The 23,147-nt window shown below is 41.8% G+C and overlaps 1 protein-coding gene across 2 annotated transcripts in view; it reads right to left on the bottom strand.

Moving 5' to 3' along the window:
- The window catches only part of Cfap299 (cilia and flagella associated protein 299), a 476,454-nt gene that overhangs the window by 442,044 nt on the left and 11,263 nt on the right, over positions 1–23,147 (bottom strand). For both annotated transcript variants that reach the window (XM_021210930.1, XM_021210929.1), the window contains exon 2: positions 21,398–21,528. In XM_021210930.1, the coding sequence (XP_021066589.1) occupies positions 21,398–21,528 (131 nt within the window). The remainder of the gene's footprint in view (positions 1–21,397; positions 21,529–23,147) is intronic.

Below are 23,147 nucleotides of genomic sequence, written 5' to 3'. Positions count from 1 at the left end.
AGGGGGAGGAGGAGGAGAAGGAGAGGGAGGAGCAGGAGGAGAAGAAGGAGAAGGAAGAGGAGGAGGAGAAGGAGGAGAGGGAGGAGGAGGAGAGGGAGGAGAAGGAGAAGGAGAAGGAGAAGGAGGAGNAGGAGGAGAAGGAGAAGGAAGAGAAGGAGAAGGAAGAGAAGGAGAAGGAAGAGGAGGAGAAGGAGGAGAAGGAGAAGGAGAAGGAGAAGGAGAAGGAGAAGGAGAAGGAGAAAGGAGAAGGAGAAGAAAGAATGTTGTCTGCACTAGGACCTAAGTCACATCAGACAGGACAGTTGACTTTTGTTAAAGTTATTTTGGAAATTCCAGTTGCTGATGCTTTACTTTGTAACTGTTGGTTAGGTCACAGAAAATGGATCTAATGTGCACAGCATAAATACACACAGCAGCTTTTCACAGTAATACATCCTGAACTACAACAGTATTTTGTATATTTTGTATCACAACAGAGTGATATATACATTTTTGATATACATTATTAATTTACATAACTGAACTACCACTTCAGCCACCAGACTTTTAGAAAAAAAAATCAAAAGTTTATTTCCCCCAGATTCGATGTGCTCAGAAACCTACACACTTTAGTAATTTACAAGAGACGGTCGCTTTTATGCAAGTAGTAAATATTTACAGAGCGCCTTGATTTGATTTAATTTGCAATTCAAATTTGAGGAACAGATCAAAAACATAACAATTTACAGGCAGTTTTGGAACCCTTAAGTCACTTCTTAGGCCTGAATCACACATTAGCTAACCCTGAAAAACTGCAAGACGGTCATATGATGGGAGGCCAGAGACAAGGATATAATATTACCAAGCAGTGTTAGTGACAGAAGCTACATTTTCATCCTCAGTCATCGCTGGACACTTGTTAGGAGACCCTTTGTTAAGATGTGGCATTGCCTCTGTCTATCTAGACATTGTACATGCACGCATGCGCACATGTGTGAGTGCATGTGTGTGCGTGTAAATTTTTCTTTTTATTTCAATTTCCCTGTAGTCATCGTCCTCTCCCCAACTCATCGACCCTCCTAACCTCCCTATCCACCAAACCCCCGTCTTTCTCCCTCTCTCCAACAAAAAACAAAAATCAAAATGAAGAAAAATAATCAGTAAAACAAAAGGTACCAAACAAAGCAGAATGTGCACACACAAAAAAATATGCAGTATGTTTTGTGTTTGCCAATTACTCTTGAGTGTAGTCTATAAACCCGGCAACACCCCATTAGAGAAAGAACCTGATTTTCCCTTTCCCACCAGATATGCATTATAAATAGCTTCTTAAGTGGAAATGTCACTTTGTCCATCTCCCCTTCTCCTTGCTGGGATTGCTTCTGGTTTGAACTTGTGTAGGTCTTCTGTGTGCTGTATGTGTGTGTCAGCCCTGTCGTATGTGGAAGATGCTGTTTCCTTGGAGTTATCCAGCATCACTGGCTCTTACACTCTTCTCTCCTCCTCTTCCACTTGGACCCGTGAGCCTTGGGGAGCCGGGCAGGCAGGCGGGAGGGGGGGGGTAGATACAGTAATCCCATTTAGAGATGAGGACTCCAAAGTCTTGCACTCTCAACACATTGTCCAGGTGTAGGTCGCTGTCCACTGCGGTCGACCGCAGTAAGGAGCTTCTCTAATGAGAGCTGAGTGACACACTGACTTGTGGTATGGACTCTGCAATTTATCTGTATTCATTCACCGTAGCTACTGACCCAGCTCTTCTCTATGTCAGAGAGCAGGTTGTACAGGCAAGGTCATAGCCGTGAACCAAACAGGCTAAGACCCTCTTGTTACTGTACTTAATATAGATACGTGTAAAACTCACAAAAATTAAATGTGTCGTAATCAAGAAGACAAATTAGATAAATATAACAAGGAAGATGAAATTTGCCCCAGGGTAAGTCAGGTAGCTCTGGATGAATGCTGTGGGCACAGGGGGTTAGGACAGAAGGGGAATGGGACCTACTAGGGAGCAGTACACTCTTTCAGAGGGTGGACACTGAGCATCCCCATGGGACTTCTGCGGCCACATTCGCCCCAGTCCATCTCATCTTAGGACGCTGGCCATGACAGTTGGTTTGCCAAAAAGAAAAGAAAAGCTTTGAAAAATCATGACCTAAGGCAGTGCTTCATTTTCATTCTTAACATTGATGAAAATCTCTTTCAGATCCATGTAAAAAATACTCTGATACTCTGGAAAAAATTTAAGCTGCTCTCCAATTAAAATCTGGATGTGGAATAGTATGATTTTGTAGCTTCATTTTCCAGAGCCGCCATGCTACCAAGGAACTGTCCAACAAGCTCTTGCATGACCTTCCCCTCCCCAAGAACGCAGGCGAGTCGGTCACCCAGTCAGAGATTACATTCACAACTTAAGATGACTCTGTCTTATTACAAGAGTCCGGATCTAGGTCAAACACATATGTGTTTGTTTTTTCTCTCAGGGATATAAAGTGTGGTTCACATTTTATCCGTTCTAGGTGCTTGGACAAAAACATAAACACAAAATGAGCACAGAGAGATGGAGAAGCAGGATTCCAGCTCAGGGCAGGAATGAATGGGAGTGGCCAGGAAGTCTAGGAACACAGCACATACAGAGCTTCTGGCTGAGTTCCTGGGTTCTGGTGACTCATGAGTCTCAGCTGTAAAATGGATACATGGACTGTTCCTTCCTCTGGCATCAACAAGACAGACACTCACGACCGTGCTCCCAGTTTCTTGGTCACATGGCTCCTAGTTCCTCTTCCTTCCCTCACATAGAAGTTTCAGCTCTAACAGCCGTAGTGCAAACTGTAGGGTTTCAGTAAAGCAGCCAGGATGCAACTGTGGATATTGATCCCTGGCTACAGAACTGTCAGGAGCTCTGGATCCCAGGTTCCACCCTGAAGCGTGTCACGGGTGAGTTCAGATGCAGTCCTTCTGGACCTTGCCCGCTGTGGACCCTCTCAGGGATGCCTGCTGCTTTACCAGTCACCTGAAGACCACAGCCAGCACCACAATCGACGCCCAAATGAGAATTCCACCAGGGTCTGAGTCTCCATGTGGCTCTGCGTTTGTTGTGCAGTTTCATTCCTCTCCTTCTTGATTAAACACCTTCCCACTAACTGATGGCCACACTGTTGATGTACAGGTTGCTGTACATGGGCACAAAGATAACCATCACTATCGCTATGAGTTAAAGTGATTTTAACCAGCGATTCAATGGAGGGATGAATAAGTAGATGGATGGGTAGACATGTAGGTGTCCGGGAGCTACATCCTAGCATTCGTAATTGAGGAGCTAAGACACATTTCACATGGAGCTGCCTTTTCCCATTCATCTTTGCTGAGTAAAAGCTGCAGGAATAATGATATTCCCCATGGTCCGCATTGTCTCTGCCCACACCCTCATCATTACCCTACCACACACAAAGCCTGCAGCTTCTCTCTCTCTCTCTCTCTCTCTCTCTCTCTCTCTCTCTCTCTCTCGTGTGTGTGGTAAGGCTCACTAAGCATGCCTGTTTGGTGGTCCTGAGCCTCCTGCTCCTCCACGCTCCTCCACGCTCCTCCACTCTGTGGTTTGTATCGCCCCTCTACCAGGTGGGACACCCCTCTTCAAGACACATTTACTTCAATGTCTGAGACAGCTCTCAAAGCTGTAAGGTCCTTAATGAAAAGGACTATTGCTTGCTTAATTTCTTATCCAAAACTGTATCAGGAAAAATACTCAGTTAGTAATAGCATATGATGAATACCTACTTATTTGAATGGTAGGAAATATAAGCTGATTCAGACAGTCAGTTAGGAACGAAGCACAGTTTCTGTTGGAAACACCATGAGGCTATCTCAAATAGAAAGACAAACGCGATGTAGCCAAGAGCAAAGCTACCAGACTGCCTGGGTACTGAGCCCACCTCTCTCATGAACTGCCGGAGTGACCTCCACAAGCGACTTAACACTACGGCGATGGGATCTGATCCTCTCTACAAAGTGACTGGTAAAGGCACAGTCCTTAAGTGATTTTGAATGTTCAAAGTGTTTCCAGAATATTTGTCATACAGAAAGCTGAGAAAATGCAAGAGATGGTGCTTTCAACGGGAACATTAATTTATATCAGAAATAACTGTTCCCCTTATTACACAGTAAAAAGTATACAATGCAAAGGAAAGATTAAGTAAGGCGAAATCTCACATTAGAAAATAACACTGGGGTGTGGAGAGATGGCTCAGTGATTAAGAGCACTGGTTGTTGTTCCAGAGGTCCTGAGTTCAATTCCCAGCAACCACATGGTGGCTCACAGACATCTGTAATGGGATCTGATGTCCTCTTCTGGTGCATCCAAAGACAGTGAGAGTGTATTCAGATACATACAATAAATAAACTTTTTTTTTTTTTTTTTTTTAAGAGAAAGGAAAGGAAAGACACTGGTCCCTGGAATGCTCGCAGCAGGAGGACCTGAGAATGTGCAGAAACCTGCATGCTATGGTGCACATTCATAATCGCAGCACTAGGGGGCAATGACGAGTCAATCTTTGGCACCTGCCTGCCAACAAGCTTATCCTCCTCAGTCAGCAAGCGCCATTTTAGTGTTTCCTGACACATTTTAGCACTTCATGAACTTCAGGCCAGTGAAGGACCCTATCTCAAAAAAACAGTGTGTACAGCTAAGAATGGCATCTGGGATTGTCCTCTGGCCTCTGTGTGCACACACAAACACATGCATGTGTACTCTGCACAGACATGAACATGCATACTCAACAAAACCAGAAAATACAACTGACGACATCTTAACATCTGATTGTCTTATAAGCACCCCTAGAATCCGTCACCGCACTCAGCAAAGAGTAAAAATGCTAAAGAATTCCATGTTCACTACCTAGCAGAGCAAGAGCACACTACTGCATAAGAAGGAAGATAGCATTTTTACAGCAGTTGAGGTAAGTGCTATATAATTTAATTGTTGAATCTTACTGAAAATTGGATTGCTTATATTTGTTTAATCCATCTGAATTTTTCCCAGATGTACTGTTTATTTTAAGAGCAAAAGCTCAAATTAACTCTGAAGTTTGGGAAGTAATAGAGTGAAGAAATGGGTGAGAACAAGCACATATTGAATTAAATACCAATTTATGCATTGGACTATGACTTCTCTAAATTGTCTCTAAAATGTCCATAGTTTACCATCATTCAGAATTTCACTGAGCTGTGGATGGTTTCAGTCTCATTTTTTTTCTGATGCCTCCCAGAGGTCATGATGTTCAAACTCTAGAACATGTACACCTTATAAAGAGACCCCCAAAGCAATGCTGGTGATTGCCAGTGCCTGTGGTGGCCCCCAGAACCTGAAGGGAAGACTCTCTTACTGAGGGCATGATGCACTTCAGATACAGGGCTGGAGGAATTCATCTGGAACTGACATGGAAACTGCATCCCTGAGGACCAGCTCTCGTGTGCTGGAAGAAGCTGTGCAAGCTGCCAGGGTTAAAAAGTCATCAGTAATCCTACCCAGCTGCAAAGCTTATTAACATACAACCATCACCAGAACGACAAGGTCTCTGAAAGGCACAACAGTGACACTTACATCCTGTGGGTAACCAACAGCCATTTGCTTAATTGGGCACAAGGCCCAGTGCATAGAAGGGAACTCGTGTATGGTACTGGAAACACCTAGTGAGTTCAATATGACTGCCAAGGCCCTGGACTCTAGAGGAGAACCTACTAGCATTACTTCCCTAACCCAAGATCATTTCTAACTGGATTCTAAATACTTATTACCATAGGTAAGTATAGCTGCTACTCACCATCAAATAAAGCTGCAACTAGCCAAAAAGCGGAAAATAACGAGTCAGGTGGGAACCAATCCCAGTCGATAGATCTACAGCACGACCCTGCACCGAAGGCTTGGAAAACAGCACAGAAGAAGGGATAGAAGATTATGAGAGTCAGAGGAACCAGATGCCTGCTGTTAGTGTCTTCTACATATGTAATGGAAGTCACACCCACAAAACCTTAACAATATGGTTATCTAAACAAGAGCTGGAAAAAATAATACCAATTGGCATGCCAATGTGGCATCAATGACTACGTAGAGGAGGGAGTTAGTCATTCTAGGTTATGTAGTTCCAAGTGGTCAGCACTAAATCCACATACATATCAACAACACTAAAGTCAGAATGTTATATTTATAAACAGTGTGTGTGTGTGTGTGTGTGTGTGTGTGTGTGGTGTGCGTGTGTGTGTGTGTGTGTGTGTGTGTGTGTAATTCTAAATGGAAAAAAAAACTTCTGAGAATAGGGCAAGCCAAGTTTGGAACTCTTCGTTAGCCTACTGAAGGGTCCCAGGCTAATAACTAAAGTTCTCTGAGACAATTACTTCTTCACCTGTGAAAGGGGGAAACACATTCCCTCCCCATGATCAAATAAAATAATTTAAAGCAATGTCTGATCTTAAATACAAAAGTAGCTGCTATGGTTCCCTAGAGTTATCGATGCAGACAGTTCAGGGGAAAGATTGGGGACCACATAAAGTTCTACAAATGCACAGATGAGAAATAGGCAAGATCCAAGAGCCAACAACTAAGAGCTCTGCAACTGAGCGAGAATCAGTGTCAAGTGTCAGACAGCCCCTTGAATCTCAGCGACCTGAATTCCCACTTCTATGTTTTAATAAAGGCCCCTGATGGCCTTCTAGACAGCTCCATGACGGTGACAACAACATGCTTAGAATGTCAGAGATGAGAGGGTTTCAAAGGCAGAGGCAGAAGGGCTCCCCATACAGAGGTGGGAGGACACTTAAAGCATCCAAGGCAGATGGTTATGTACTTCCAGTTTTAAAGATCTCCAAGGACCGAACTTGCCCATATTCCTGAGTTACCTGTCTCAGTGTCTAATCCCCTCTTTCTACTTATGTCCATCTTTATGACCAACTGAACTTTTTCTCTTGCTACAATTTTAAAGTATTTCCTTTTATTTGGTCTCCTGTGAGAGTAAAGAACATCTGTTCTGCATCTTCCATACAATAACCGTTCAAACACTTGAAGACAGTTAAATCGCCCTTCGTCTTCCCTCCTCCAAGTTAAACAGTTCTGATCCTGCTGAGCCCTCTCTTAGGACCTGGTCCCTGCTCCTTCCATCACTTTCACTGATCTTCACTGGACTCTCTCCAGGGTCTCCAGAGTCTTTGCCAAATGCAAAGACCAAAATCGAACACAGCACTAATGCCAAATAAAGCAGGGCTGCTCTTTGCTTCTGTCTCGCTCTCTTGATAAAACATTCCAAGTGGTGTGCATGATTTTTTTTTCAAAAAATATATTGCTCTTTCTAAGCTTCTTTGCTTTGTAATCATGAAAGCTATCATTTCATGGCGCCTCTCCTTAAGCCTCGCATCAGATTTCAGGTGCTTCAAACAACTCCTGTTAGTGAAGACGGAATTTAGAAGTGTACTACTTCAGAACATTTTTCTGCTGACTATAAAAACTAGAAGAGAAAAGATGTCAAAACAAAATTCACACAATCCATAAAGTAACCATCACCATTTATATCCTGGCGATGTTTAAAAACATGTTTTCTTCATGATTTTATGTGCACTGAAAAAAATCTGTCTTCTAGTTCAAGTGCTATATAATCTAAGAAACTCTGTGGGGGGGGCATCTTAAAAAGTTTGCAAGAAAACAAAACAAATTAAAATTTTGTTTTTAAACGTTATCCTCAAGGTCATGAAAACTGGTGAGTCAGCACATTGAAATTTTATTTGAGTTTTACTATTTGAATTTGCCATCGATAATACGTATTAAACACACGCTCACAGCTGCTTTGATTTTAAGTGATTGCATTCATCGAGTGGCAAAGTTCTAGGAGTTGTAGATCTGGCCATAAAATACTGAAACACCTTATGTTCAGCTGCGAGATGAAGCAATACCTGAAAACAGCTTACGTCTCTCATGGTTTTCTTCCTGTTTAGAATCATGAAACTATTAATATCCAAGTTCTCATTTCACAAATGCTTTAAACCATAATTGTACCTGTTGCTAATATACACGTTTAGCAGTGATTATCTTTCTCAAGATAGTACTAAACCATTATTTTTGTTTGCTTAGAGAAGCTGAAGTAGGAAGATTTTGTGCCACCATAAGTTTTTATTTTAGAAAGTCATTACTTTCTAAAGTACAGAATCTTCTTATCTTTTTTGCCCTTTTCATAAGCACCCCATCTGGCTATCTTCTATGGCTAACAATCCCCTCAAAAGGCACTAAACAGTTCTAAGTGGAAGGAAGAGGCCAGGTTGGACTTCTGTTCTTCACACAAGTGACAGGAACATGCGCCTTACACGGGAACACTAAGTGACCTCGGGACGCCACTGTCGCCATCATCTAACTGTGGAATAAACCTCAAAGCAGAAGAATAACTGCCAACTAGCAGAAGCTACTTAAAGGCTTCATGACTTGAAGCAACAAAATTCCTCTAAATAAGGAACTGAAATCAAGAGCTCCGTGGAAAGCTACTTTGAAAATGGCCCATCAACCAAGTTAAAGCAAATTCTGACAAGTGTTAGATGAGATGCAAAGCCAAAGTCACTCTATTAATTTATAAGGTGACAGGAGCCTCTGGCTGCAAGATATGGTTCTAGGTCTGAATCTTCATGCATGTTAAAAGAAAATTCTATCATACATACATATACGGTCATTTATATAACACATTTGTTTTCATTTTAGGCAGAATTAGGGTGAAAGAGGTTCTCAATATGTCTTTTTCTGTAGCAACATTAAAAACCTATAGATGGTTGAAAGAAAAACAAGAAAATATGCACACGTGTGTAAACTGTAGACCCTCATTACCAGAAATGGGACAGGAAACTTTTCTCTTGGTATTAGGTTGAGCACATGAGGGATGCCATTTTAACTTCCAGCATGGTATTTTCTGTAAGAAGATGATTCTAGAAAGAACTCCTTGAAACACATCTTAATCCCTAAGGCCATCTTACAGTAGTAAGGTGGCAAAATGGTTCAGTTACTTTGAAGGTACGGTAAAATATTCACATCTCACACCACAAGGGACATTTCCAGTACCCAGTGTATGCCCAGCAGGAGCCAGCCTTGTCTACAATAGGGGGCATGGCCAGAGCAATTCTATTTACCATGGCAGAATTTTTGAGAAATTAAAATTCCCAAACGCATCAGAAACATTTAATATTCCATGGCTGCAGATGATATGATTCCATACATAAATAATCTTAAAAGACTCCAGGGATCAGCACATTCAACAAAGTAACACCATGCAAAATTAATGCATACAAATTGCTAGCCTTCCTATCTAGAAAACAAACAAACAAACAAATAAACAAACCAAAAAAAAAAAAAAACACCTAAAAAGAAATCAGGGAAATAATTTCATTCACAGTAGCCTCAAAAAATAAATAAATAAATAAAATAAAACCAAATTCTTGGAATAAATTCAACCAAGTAAGCAAAAGCTTTCTACAATGAAAACTTTAAGACCCTAGAAAAATAAGAAATTGAAGATGATACCATACTCATGGAATAGAAAGATTAGTAAGAAAGTCTATCAACAAAACACAATCAACAGATTCAATACAGTTCCCATCTGTGATGATTTGAATATGCTTGACCCAGAGTGTGACAATATTAGGAGGTGTGGCATTGAGAGAGTAGGTGTGGCCTTGTTGGAGGAAATGGGTTACTGTAAGGGTGAGCTTTGAGACCCTCTTCCGAGCTGCCTGAAGATAGTCTTCTCCTAGTTATCTTTAAAAGAAGATGTAGAACTCTCAGCTCCTCCAGCACCATGCTTACCTCCATGATGCCATACTTCCTGCCATGATGACAATGGACTGAACCTCTGAACCTGTAAGCCAGCCCCAATTAAATGTTGTCCTTATAAGAGTTGCTTTGGTCATGGTGTCTGTTCACAGCAATGGAAACCCTAACTAAGACAGAAATTGGTACCAGGAGCTGGGTATTGCTATGATAGGCCTGATCATGTTTTTGTTTGGAGGATTGTGGATTTGGGGACTTTGGAGTTCAAAAGCAGTGGAATACTTTAAGTGGGGGTAAATGAGCCATCCTAGTAGGAAAATGGAAGACAGTGGTCCTGAGGGTGATTTGAACTGTGGGGGCCTGGCTCAAGAGGTTTCAGAGGGGGAGAATGTTAGTATGTGGTCTAGGGACTGTTTTGTGATATTTTTGTGGAGAATGTGACTGCTTTTGCTCTTATCTGAAGTGTTTGCCTGATGCTCAGGCTTAGGTGAGGAGAATAAGATAAACTGCATTGACAAAGGAAGTCTCAGAAAAGCCCCATAGACAGTGTCTTCAGGTTTGCTCTCATGAAAGGCATTTTGATCAAGCATAGCAAGCTCATAAAGAAAAAATACAAAATGTATGGTTCAAGTAATAAAGGAATACCAGGAAGTATTCGAGGAGATAAACAGATTAAGGGCATGGTGATCTCAGGGCAGGATCCCACCCAGTTTATTGTTTGCCTATTGCTTGCATTTGCCATTGAACAAGGAATACGTATATCATGATGAGTATTATTATTTATTTGTTATTGTCCTTATTTGGACTTTTAATCTGGAATGGACTACAATTCAGAAATGGAAGACATAGGCTTTTGATCTGGATCTTGAGGCATAGTGACCATGAAAAGCTTAGGCCTAGGTATGATCCATGCCTTTAATCCCAAGAGATAGAGGCAAGCAGATATATGAGTTCAAGGCCAGCTTGATACAAAGCAAGTTAGAGATAAAGAAAAACTTAGGCCTAGGCTTGGCAGTATACACCTTTAACCAGAGTTACACTCTGTAACCAGAGTGTTACAGAGGACAGTGCTGGAAAGTGACCCGTGCTCTTTGGAGCACCCTACAAGATCATGTCTGAATCCCAGACATTGAAACAAGAAGTTATAGATTTGAAGTTGCCTTGGATACCACAAGATGTTAGAGATGACAGAGCCATGGGATACCTGCCAAGGAAAGCTGCTAACAGTGAGTGGAACCAGCTCAAGGGAACAAAGTTTGTGGCTGCTGAATGCCAGATCTGCCAACAGCAGTCAACAAGGATGAAAGGAGCTGGAGATCTGAAGAGCGCTTTGACATCTTTGATGTGAGACAAATCAGAGGTTGGAGTTTGCCCAAGTGGTCTTCTGTCTTGCTTAGGTCCAGTATTTCCTCGCCATGACATTTTGGAATGGTGATCTATGTCCTGCCTGATGTTGGATGCATGGGATCTGCTTTATGATTTTGATTTCTTAAGGGAAGATACTTAAGAGGTTACATAAGTCTCAGAAGAGAAGACTAAATGGATTTTGCATTATGCTATGCTTAGGTATGGCCACTACAGACTCTTGTGTTTGCACAAGCTGATAGGGGCCAGGAACTGGAATGTGATGCTTTGAATATGTTTGGCCCAGGAAGTGGCACTACTAGGAGGTATGGCTTTATTGGCATAGGTGTGGCCTTTTTGGAGGAAGTGTGTCACTGTGGGGTGGGCTTTGAGCCCCTCCTCCTAGCTGCCTGAAGATAGTCTCTTCTTGGTTACCTTTGGATGACGATATAGTCAGCTCCTCCAGCTGCCATGCTTCCTGCCATGATGATAGTGGACGGAACCTCTGAACCTGTAAGCCAGCCCCAGTTAAATGTATCCTTTATAAGGGTTGCCTTGGTCATGGTGTCTTCACAGCAATGGAAACCTAACTAAGACACCACCAAAATTTCAAGTCAACTCATTACACAAATTTTTAAAATAAAATTAAATTTCACATAGAAATATACACATTCATACACACACACACACACACACACACACAAAGACTCATCCATGCATTCACACACACACACACACACACACACACACACATATACACACACACTCAGTCACACAATGACGAGAACAAGCCTGAGCAATAGCAGAACTTCTGGAAGTGTCACCATTTCTACCATTAAGTTATATTACAGAGTTATGGAGATAAAACCAAGCATGATACTGGCATAAAAACAAGACATTGTGATCAGTGACCTAGAATTGAGGACCAGGATTCAAGTCCACGGCCCAGTGGATACCTGATTCCTGACCAAAACAACCAAAACACTCTCTGGAGAAAAGTCAGCATCGTCAACAAGTGGTCATGCTACACAAAGAAGCCACTCCAAGTGGACCAAGGACCTCAGCATAAGTCCTGATGCTCCTGACTCGGATGGAGAAGAGAGTGGGCAAGAGGCTTGAATATACAGGCAGGGGAAAAGATTTAAATCACTTCCCTAGTGATTCAGGAGTTAAGACCAAACATTGATAAAAGGGACCAAACAAAGCTGAAAAACTACTCTATGGTAAAAGACAGTAAAGAAGCAGTGTACGAAATGGAAAATATTATTTACCACCTATACATGTGGCAGAGGGTGTGCCTCCAGAGGACTCAAAAAATGAACTCAAAAAATGAAGAAAACAGCACAATCTTAAAACAGGGCATAGAAGTGGAACTAAACAGAGAGCTCTCAAATAATGGAATACATTTTTAAAAAAGAAAAAACTTTTCAACATCATTAGCTTTCAGGAAAATGCAAAATTAAAACTATTTTGAGATTTCATCTCATCCAAGTTAAAGTGACAAAACACACAGAAAGAAAGAAAGAAAGAAAGAAAGAAAGAAAGAAAGAAAGAAAGAAAGAAAGAAAGAAAGAAAGAAAAAAGGAAAGAAAGAAAGAAAAAGAAGACATCCGCTGTGCTAGCATGCATGTCAGGAAAGATTAATGTTCATTCACGGCTGGGGAAGATGCAGTCTGCTGCAGCCACCATGTCAGCCAGCAAGGAGGCTCCTCAATGGCTAGACACAGACCAACCACGGGACCCAACTATTCCACTCTTGGCAAACACCTAAAGGAGTCAAGATCTCCCTACAGAAATATGTGTTGCTTCCATGAAACCTCAAAAATATGGCTGCCTGAGAAGCCGTTCACAGTGGTACAAGGTGACCTAGTGCCCCAAGTCTAGGGGAAAACCTACAGGTAGTTAACTGCTGAGAGAAAGCGTCATCCCTGAACGGTGTGTGCCAATAGGCAACAGTAAATGATATATATGGATATCAACAAAGGTTAAAGAAGAGGTCACACAGTCAAGAGTCTATGAGGAGGACACAAGAGGGTTTGGAGGGGAGATGGAAAAGTGGAAATGATGTAAAAATATTACTCATGAATGAAATTCTTAAAAATATTTAAAACATAAATTCTTTAAAAATAACATTTTAGATGCCTAGAATAAACACAAGTAAAAATCTTTGCACGTGTATATAAAACTCAAGAATCTCACACAGGAGCACAGAAATAGCAGCTGAAATTATGCTTTTGTTTCGCTGTTGTTGTTGTTGTTTCATTACAAGGTTTCTCTGTGTAGCTCTGCCTGTCCTGCAACTTGCTCTGTAGACCAGGCTGTCCTCGAACTCACAGAGATCTGCCTGCCTCTGCTTCACTAGTGCTGGGATTAAAAGTGTATGCCACCACGACCTGGGTAAGAAATTATGTTTTTAAAACATGCATTTTATACATGCATCAACTGCCACTCTCGCGCCTGAACGAAGTCATTTATTCAGCCGTGATCGGTGACCTGATATTTCTCAGGTGTGATAAGTGCCTCTGATCAGGCAGTGGTGAAGGAGAGAAGATGGCTGCTCAAACAGAGTCCATCTGTAGTTGAGGAGCAGGACATGACATAGCTAAGGAAGGGACAGAGAAAGTTACAGCAGCTGGCAAGAGCCTGGTTACTCAGCTCAAAAGGACAAAGTTCAGATGGACTGTCTGGGGAGACCTCTACCGAGAGCCCCTACACAGGAATCAAAACGAAAACCAGCTTCCAGACGTGGCTTGTATGGGGCAGAAAGAAAGCGAACTTAAGGAGTCTACTTCAGGATGAGGGTTAGGCTCCAGAGGAACAAAACCAGAGCTGGCAGTCAGTGTGGGAATAAAGGGGGAAGTTACGAGGCCAGAATCACTCTAAACCCTTGGAATCTACGGAAAAATAATTTCCTATATTCTAGTCTTTTTTCTTTTAAGATTATTAACTCCTCACAAGGAGCAATCTCCATTAAAGGAAATGGTTTTACAGCACCTATGTAAACAAATTTTATTTATTTATTGCTGTGGGTTTTTCCAAAACTATTTATAAGTCAAACATTTTTAAATTACAGGAAAAAAAAAAGTTAAATGTTAGTCTTAATTTATTCTTAGCTTGGGAAAGTTTGTTATCACTGTCCAATTCCAGGTGCAAAAACATTTTTGCTAATGTTACAAATTCACTACTTAGAGAGAAAGCTACCAAAACACACCTGCACCTTTGTAAAACCGATCTAATACTGTGTGAAAGCAAACATGCTAAGGTCATGGATGCCTACTCATCAAAACCCCACTGTCCCGTCTGCTATGTGGAGTGAATTATCCGACTGCTTAGACTGTCAGAAATAAACATGCATCCCATCCCATCCTCTCCAGAGACAGTGTCATCAGGAGGAACTCAATGCCTGCAACTCCCACAAACATCGGTTTGGTCCTGTGACTTAGTAACTTCAGCTAGCGGGGTAATGTCTCAGAAGGAGCCCACATTCTGAAGCTGTAGCATCTAACATCGTATTTTAGTATTCGAAGCGAAAGGGTGTGGTTGATAAGAATTTATGCTCTGTCACCAGCTGCTCTGGGCTTTCGTCTTGCTTCTGGCCTCTCTTAGAATCAACTCCACAAACTCCGTGTGTTTAGATTTCCACCTCTAAAACAGAGAAAATAGTATTTCAACCACCAACATGGCCATGAGCAGAAAACAAAATTAAAACATGTACGGAATTCTCCAGTTTGGCACGTCAGCAAACCATATCTATATTATGACCAGTACTTAACACTATGTCACACAAAATACACTGAGGTTGGTCTACTGTCTCGTTTTTCACAAATGAAGACTGCTACAACCCCATCCACCATCGGTCTGCGTATTTACAAATCACAACACTCACAGGTAAAGGAAAAGACAATAAATAAATAGTTGAAAAAAAGCCATAACAGTGTAAGTTTGGAAAAAATAATCTAAATATAGGGATTCAGCGCGTAACACTCCTGACTGCAAGCTGGGGGACCTGAGTTCAATCCCTGTGGCCACCTGGTGGAAGAAGAGACCCAACACCTGCAAGTGGTCCTGTGATCCCTACACATGTGTAATGGCACATGTGCACAGTGGTTACACACACACATAAATAAATAAATGTAACAAAAATGCACGTCTCATCAGGCATGGTGGCCTGTGTCTATTGCCACTCCACTACTCAAGCGTGTGTTGAGGTTCTGTCTTCCACTGTCTCCTGTCATGCTAAGTACAGGACCCCAAGACCTGGAGTCTGCACATGGCTCCTGAGATGCTGCCCCCAAGTTATTTCTGATTGGTAAATAATGGTGCTGACAGTCAATAGCTGGGCAGAAGAGATTTAGGTGGGGTTTAGGTTTCAAGGGCTTGGGGCGGGAGAGGAACCACGATGGGGGGAGAAGAAGACAGGAGGGGGAAGGAGAAGCCACCGTGGGTTAGGACTAACGAGAACATGTCCCTGAGGGCTGGCCAATTGAGTTAAGAGCAGCCCAGATGGAACAAAGTAAGTAATGTAACCCAGGGTTATGACAGGAAGTAGATCTCGCCAACATACAAAGTGCCATCTGCGGAGCTCTTGTGCTGCTTAAGGCCTATCGTAAATATAAAGGTTGAGTCTGTTTATTTTTTTTTAATCTGGGACCTAAATGGAAAGGTGGAGTAGAAACCCTAGGTCGAGATTAAATAATTTCTACTACACAAGAGATCAGTCTGGGCAATGTTGTAAGACTTTGTCTCAATAATATAAGAAGAGAGCTTATTTGGGGGCCCCTGGATTCCAACTCCTATGGAGGTATCTCACACCTGAGAGAGAGAATTGTCTAGTCATCCATAGTTGCTAGGGTCAGCGTTCTCTGGCCATGTAGGTAACTCATCTCCACCTCCCTGGTGTTTTGTAGAGGAGCAATGTAAGGGATGTGAGATTTCCATTCCCTCTTGGTTTTGATGATTCCTCCCCATTCCCTCTTCCCCCACCCTCTCATGCCTTCCCTGCTGAAAGCTTCCAACCAGAATATTCCCTTCTCTATGTTTCCTTCACCTATGCTCCACTGCCTGCCCTTCTTGAAGACAGTTCTGTCCCCTTCCCAGTTTTGTGGCTTCCAGGAATACCCTGAGGTTCAGTAAAGAGAACTGAAGATTGAGTTGTCCGGATCCCTTGTGTAGCTCGGTCCTTCTGGACCTGGGGAGCCTCACTCTGTATAATTATGTTTCCAGTTCTATCCTTTCATCTGAAAATTTCAATTTCATTTTTCCTTGCACATGAACAGAATTCCGTTGTACATACATATCACACTTTTATCTCCCATTCAGTGTTTCATGCACAACCCTGCTGATTCCATCCCCTGCCCACTGGGATATGGATATGCAGGGATCTCTGTGGCATAACTACATCTTTGGTTATATGCCCAAGAAGTGATAGAGCTGGATCATATGGTAGTTTCATAATTATCTTTTTATTGGTATAAATATGTACTATAAGTGGTCTAGAGGGATAGATCGGTGGTTCAAAGCACTGGGTGCCTTCCCAGCACCCACAGGAAGGCTTATAACAATCGGTAACTTCAGTTACAGGGGACCTCACACCTTCTTCTGGTCTCCATTAGGACCAGGCATGCACACAGTATATAGATATGCATGTAGGCAAAAGCATGCATACACATAAAATTAAAATTAAATAATACTATATAGGTGTTCAGTTTGTAGGCACTGGACTCAGTAGCTTTGAATGTATTTTAAAATAATGCAAGCATTGTAGTTTCTATCTGCATATTTTATCCCCCACAAATGGTAGGTCCCTCGCTACCGTAGCAGCCATCTGCAATCCTTCCTCCAGTCCTCTGACGACTCTGTATCGGCTTGTCTCATGGATGCACCTATTCTGGACATTTTCTGTAAGCTAAATGAGACGATTTATGGTTGTACTTGTTGCTTTTCTATTGCTCTGATAGAACACTATGACAAAGGAAAGTGTTTACTTGGGCTTACATTCCAGATGGTTACAGTCCCTGATGGCAGAAATGAAGGTTTGCAGGCAGGAGCAGTGAGCTGAGGGCTCACGTTTTGAACAGCAATCATGACACAGAAAGGGAACTAGAAATGGTGGAAGCCTTACTTCCCAAAGGTCTGAATTAACATTGTGTACCACACACCTAGCAACATTTAATAGTTACAAATTTTCAGTTTTGGAAAACGTTTTAAAAAACATTGCAGTGGTTTATAATAACCAGAAGCTAAGAGCAAGGTAGCCATTATTTCTGTCTATCACAGGAAGTCAGCTTCCCGGGTACTGAGGGAGCAGAGGGATAATTCTTGTCACATTTCATGTATTCACAGGGTTGTGGAGGGGCACATGCTGGGGCCCTTGTAAGAGGATAACTTATAGAAGTCAGTTCTCCATTCTACCTTGCGGGTCTTACCGATCGCATCATGTAACTGGTCTTGGCGGTAAGTGCCCTCACTTGCTGAGCCAGGTCGCTTGCTCTAGTACTTTGGCTTTGCGATTGGGTCACATTATACTGCCCTGGTCGTTCTCGAGCTTGTGGGCCATCCTTCTGCTTCTGTCTTCTGCCTAGCTAGGACTACAAGTGAACAAGTATCTGCCGCTGCACCGCGACGTCTTCAGTGCTTATTAAGACAGAAGCTGTATGAGATGGTACACATGTGAAATAATAATAATAATAATAATAATAATAATAATAATAATATAATAATAATAACAATAATGATAGCTATGAGAGGATACGGGCGTGGATATAGCTTCGATGGCAGTGTTAGAGCCCACTCCCAGGGCCATATTTCCTCCAATGAGGCCACAATTCCTAAGCCTCCACGTTGAGCGCCCCCACCTGGGAACCAATATTCAAAAGCCCGAGCCTGTGAGGCCGCCTCACTCGGCACAGCGGGCTTCTGCATGCAGAACCTTTTGATCTCATGGTTTATCTGTGCTGGAGCACAGAAAAGCACATTATATTTTTATAACTGAATAATGCCCAGTTACACTTTTATGCCGCATTTTTAGCCATTTATCACTATTTGGATGCCCCTCCCCCTTTGACGCGACTATGAATAACGCGGCTTTCAGCGTCCATGTCTGAGTACTTACCTGCCCATGTTTTCGGTTCCCTTGGGGATAATCTTAGGAGCAAAATTGCTGGGCCATATGGTAAGAATCTGCTTAATTTTTTTTTTTTTTTTGAAAAATTGCCAAGCTGTTTTCCATTTTCCATTCCAACCAGTGATTTAATTGTATTCACCTAGCCTTCAAACTCCTCGAGAGCAGAAAGTAGGCCTTGGACTCTACTGTAGTTCCAGAATGTGGCATAGTACCTAATGCACGTGGCTACCTATGAATATTTGCACACGATTAAACACTCAAAATTATTTTTCAAATTTTTCCTTCTCCTGTGATTCCCCTTGCAAAAATATCCCTTCCCATTTTATTTAACTTCTATCTCTCCAGCTTCTTTTTTTCCTATGAAGAACTATTATAAATGAAATACTCCAGCACATCTACAAATGGCCATCCTACAATTGCTAAACCAGGAGCACTGTGACACGTTGGAGCGTCCCATCTGCAGGGTAGAGACGTGGGCGAGCACACCGTATCTGATCTCTAACTTGGTACAGTTTGCAGTCAACCAGAGCCTCAAGTGTAAGGCCAGGTATCTTAAGCAAATATTCTTGGCTCTCGCACGCCCTCTGCTGGCCATTCTGTCAACAACACTAAAGTCGACTTTTCAAGGGAAAGAGCACCACGTGGGACAGAAGGCAACATATGGTACACATCCTTAACAAAGACAACCAGAAGAGATCGCAGATGAAAGGACCTTCCATTCCTAGAAGCCCTGGGTGGGGACTGGCCTCCCCCTTCCCAGACTGGCACTTGAGTACCCTGATGACTTCCAGCTCCGGACAGTTAAAGAGACCATCAACGTAGAAAAAAAAAAAAAATCCATTGATGGTCAAACACAAAATGATGTGTGACATGGACAGAATTTAAACTTTAAACATGACCAACACTTCTCAATATGAAATACTTTATATATCTTATAAAAATGACATATAAATGTAAACAAATTCTCTGTTTCTGCCGGTCTCTCTGATATATGACATACAAGCCCTACGTATAAAACTTGCATAGCTATGAATTGTAAGACTAGAGACGTAAGTGGCCAACAGTGTGTAAGTTACTGAGGGTTGTATGAATTTCCTATAATGGGCACAAGTTTCCTTCAAGAATGATCATTCCCTATTGCTAAGAATTTGTCACCTCACAAGCCAAAGTGGACCTTATGTATGTGGTGTGGGTTAGGCTCTGAAACCTGAAGATAATTGTCGATCATCTAGCTAGGCCTGCTTGAGATGAGCCTGGGTCATCTAGCTAGGCCCACTGTCATCACAGGAGTCGCTAAAGGAGAGAACTTTCCCTGCCAGATCAGAGAAGATCTCACGGGAGAGAGTGGGAAGAGTTAGAGGGTGAGCCACTATAGCCGGGGGAAGAGAACAAAAGAAAAGGGACATGGACTACCTCTTGTGGCAAAAACCTGTTCCTGAAGACAAATGACAAAGAAATAAGGACCATAATCTAAAAAAAAAAAAAATCACAAGCTACAAGCTCACTGACTGGGCTTCAGCCTCAGACCCTGGCTCAGACAAACATTCAGCTAAGCAATAGCGGATTCCAGTCCTGTGAAATACGGCAGAATATCAACATGTTCAAAAGCGGATTTCAGTCCTGTGAAATTCTGCTGAATATCCACGTGTTCAAATACAGTAAGGTGGTTCCGAAACACAGTAGCCACTAGAATGGTCATCTAAAACTACGTTTTCCCAGGGTACGTTCACTTCCTGCTCCAATCAATTAACTATGAGCATATGGGAAATTCTAATTATAATGAGTAGGTGTTTTTAAAAGATCGTATCTAAGAATAATTCAGTGTTTTCTAAGTAGTTATCATCTCCAACGCGTAAAGTTTAAGGACTTTTTAAAAATTAAATAGAGAGTTGTTTTATCAATCCCTTTAAACTGCCTTACCAGTCCGAGGAAGTTCAGCCTAGGAGAATGTCTTCCCGTTACCTATCTTCGTGTATTTACACGCGTGAGTATGTGTAGAAGTGTGCGCTCATATGTGTACAGGTGCACATGCACACATGCATGTGGATGCCAGAGGGCAAGCTCTCATGTTGTTCCTCGGTTGTTTACACCTGACCCTGTGAGACTGGGTCTCTCGTGGGTTTAGAACTCAAAGATTAGGATAAGCTGACCATCCAGTGAGTCTTGGGGATCAGGCTTTCTCCATCAGCCCAGCACTAGTATGACACGCACACAGCAAGTGGCAAGTTGCTCATCTGGGGTCTGAGGATCTAACACAAGTCTTCATGCTTTTTTTTTTTTTTTTTTTTTTAAAGATTTATTTATTTATTATATGTAAGTACACTGTAGCTGTCTTCAGACACTCCAGAAGAGGGCGTCAGATCTTGTTATGGNAGGGAAGGTTAACATTTTCTCTAGGGTCATGTATGCTACCATGGGTCTTTCATAGTTTAAAAAACTAAGAAACAAACCTTTGGCCTTTTTTTTTTTTTTTTTTTTAGATTTATTTATTTATTATATGTAAGTACACTGTAGCTGTCTTCAGACACTCCAGAAGAGGGCGTCAGATCTTGTTATGGATGGTTATGAGCCACAATGTGGTTGCTGGGATTTGAACTCCAGACCTTCAGAAGAGCAGTTGGGTGCTCTTACCCACTGAGCCATCTCACCAGCCCAAGTCTTCATGCTTTTACAGCAAGCACTGAACCAAATGAGCCATCTCCCCAGTTCCTAATGACCCATCTTAATACATTTTATATTACCTTATAGTAGTCACATTAACGAAAGCCAGTGACAGTTATTGTCTTTCCATAAATCAGTGTTTGTAAAGTTCAAGAAACAAGCAATGCCAAGGTTTATATGCCTTGAAAGGACAAAGACTTCTAAGGCAAATGTCACATACTTTTCATGTGTAAATGCATAACTAGTGAGTTACTTTATAACGTGCCTTATTGACATAATGACCATATTTTGGAATTTGTATTTCTTAAGTTAGTAGATCCAACCCCTCCCACATGGCATTACTGCAAGCACACCACAGTGCCTTTGCTTCTTGACCATCGGTTCAAGGCTAGGGCCTCTCAAGCCTCACTGCTCCCAGCAGGTCACTCAGGCTGTCACAGTCAAGGGAGGCTTTTACAGACGCCCTTGTCTGTTACGTCTGGATGGAGAACACCGACACTTACTTTTTCTGTGTTCTTTCAGCCTGTCTTGCAATATCGATAGCTGCCTTTCTCGCTTCGAAATCTTCCCTTTTCACGATTTCTCCTGTCCCTCGGTAGCCTAGCTCCACCAACTGGCGAGCCAGGCTTTCATCCTGAGGGAGAAACCAACCGGCAGATGTGTGGGTGAATTGTTTTCAATGACTAGAAAAACAATTGTTTAAGCTAAGTGTCCTTTGACAGAAGACCAGAGCTATCACATATGCAGACCTGCCTCCTGACAGTACAATTAGACACAGTTGGTCCTTTTTAAACCACAGCTCTAAGATGAGACGAGAAGCAACATCAACCACCGAATTTTCTCCAAGGGAGCAGAGAAAGAGATCTGTTGTTTTTTAAACAATCTATGCAAACAGCAGTAGACAATTAACAGTGTATCTTTAAAGCAAGATAATTAGAGACACAGTGTGCGTACAAGAGAGAGGATCAACTGCACACAGAGAGAAGGGGGTACATACAGAGAGCCCAGTGCTTCAGACAGACTTAAGTCAATTAGCTGATGACCCAGAACAGTACAATTTCAAATGCAACTGGAGAGGAACAGGGGAATTTCCATGCTTAACTGAGAAGATAGACTGTTCCTGGATAACGGTGGTACCAATAAAAACAGAAAAGGAGATGCCCAAGAAGAGGGACACAAGGTGCCTGGAGTTGACAGAAGCAGATGCCCTCACAGGATTTTAGGCCTGCCATATTTCAGTTACTTTCAGAAATGTATCAGGGGCTGGAGAGATGGCTCAGCGGTTAAGAGCACTGACTGCTCTACCAGAGGTACTGAGTTCAATTCCCAGCAACCACATGGTGGCTCACAGCCATCTGTAATGGGATCTGATGCCCTCTTCTGGTGTGGCTGAAGACACCTATAATTGTACTCAAATACATAAAATAAATAAATCTTTGAAAAATAAAGAGTTGTATCATAAACATTGTTATCATTGTTATGTGTACAGCATACACACACACACACACACACACACACACACACACACACATATATATATATATATATATATATATATATATATATATATATATAATGCTTATTTTCCCGTGGTAAAAGAGGTATTGCTTTACATGATGTTACTAATACAAACTTATTAAATAAAATACTTATTTATCAACGATAATCACCTTAATGACATTTAAAATAGAATGAAATTAGAATGAAAACAGCATATATTATATTTTAAACAGTAATGAATAGAGGACTAACAAACAAATATGTGAAAAATGCTAGATTACTACTCTGTTCTGGCCACCAAATAATTTTCACGTTAACCCTCCCAAACTCCACGGGACAATGTGTGCGTGCTCACCAGGCCATGGCCATGCAAAGCTCGGGGCATCAAGGCTTGCTCCGGATGCTCTACTTAACAGACTTCCCTGTTGCTGTGTTTAGTTAATGGGGACCACAAAACTGAGCAAATGCCTCCACCTAGTGGAATTAATCTTTAATAGAAAGAGCAATGCAGATTGAAGGTTTGCTTTCAAAACTGATTTGAGTATAAATCACCTTAAATATTCTTCTAAAATGAGTTTGTAGATAGGAATCTATTCATCAAGACAGGAAGACTCCTCCAAGACATTATAAATTTCTTATGATCAATTACATGCTAAGGACCTTTGGTTTTTGTTTTGTTTTGTTTTGTTTTTGTACTTACATTTCTCTCTAAATTTTGCATGCCTGTATGTCTTAACCTGTTTACACAAAGCC

This window comes from Mus pahari, chromosome 13, assembly GCF_900095145.1.
Source record: "Mus pahari chromosome 13, PAHARI_EIJ_v1.1, whole genome shotgun sequence".
Lineage (NCBI taxonomy): Eukaryota > Metazoa > Chordata > Mammalia > Rodentia > Muridae > Mus > Mus pahari.
Note: the sequence above shows the minus strand (reverse complement) of the source record. Positions and strands in the feature narration are given on the sequence as shown.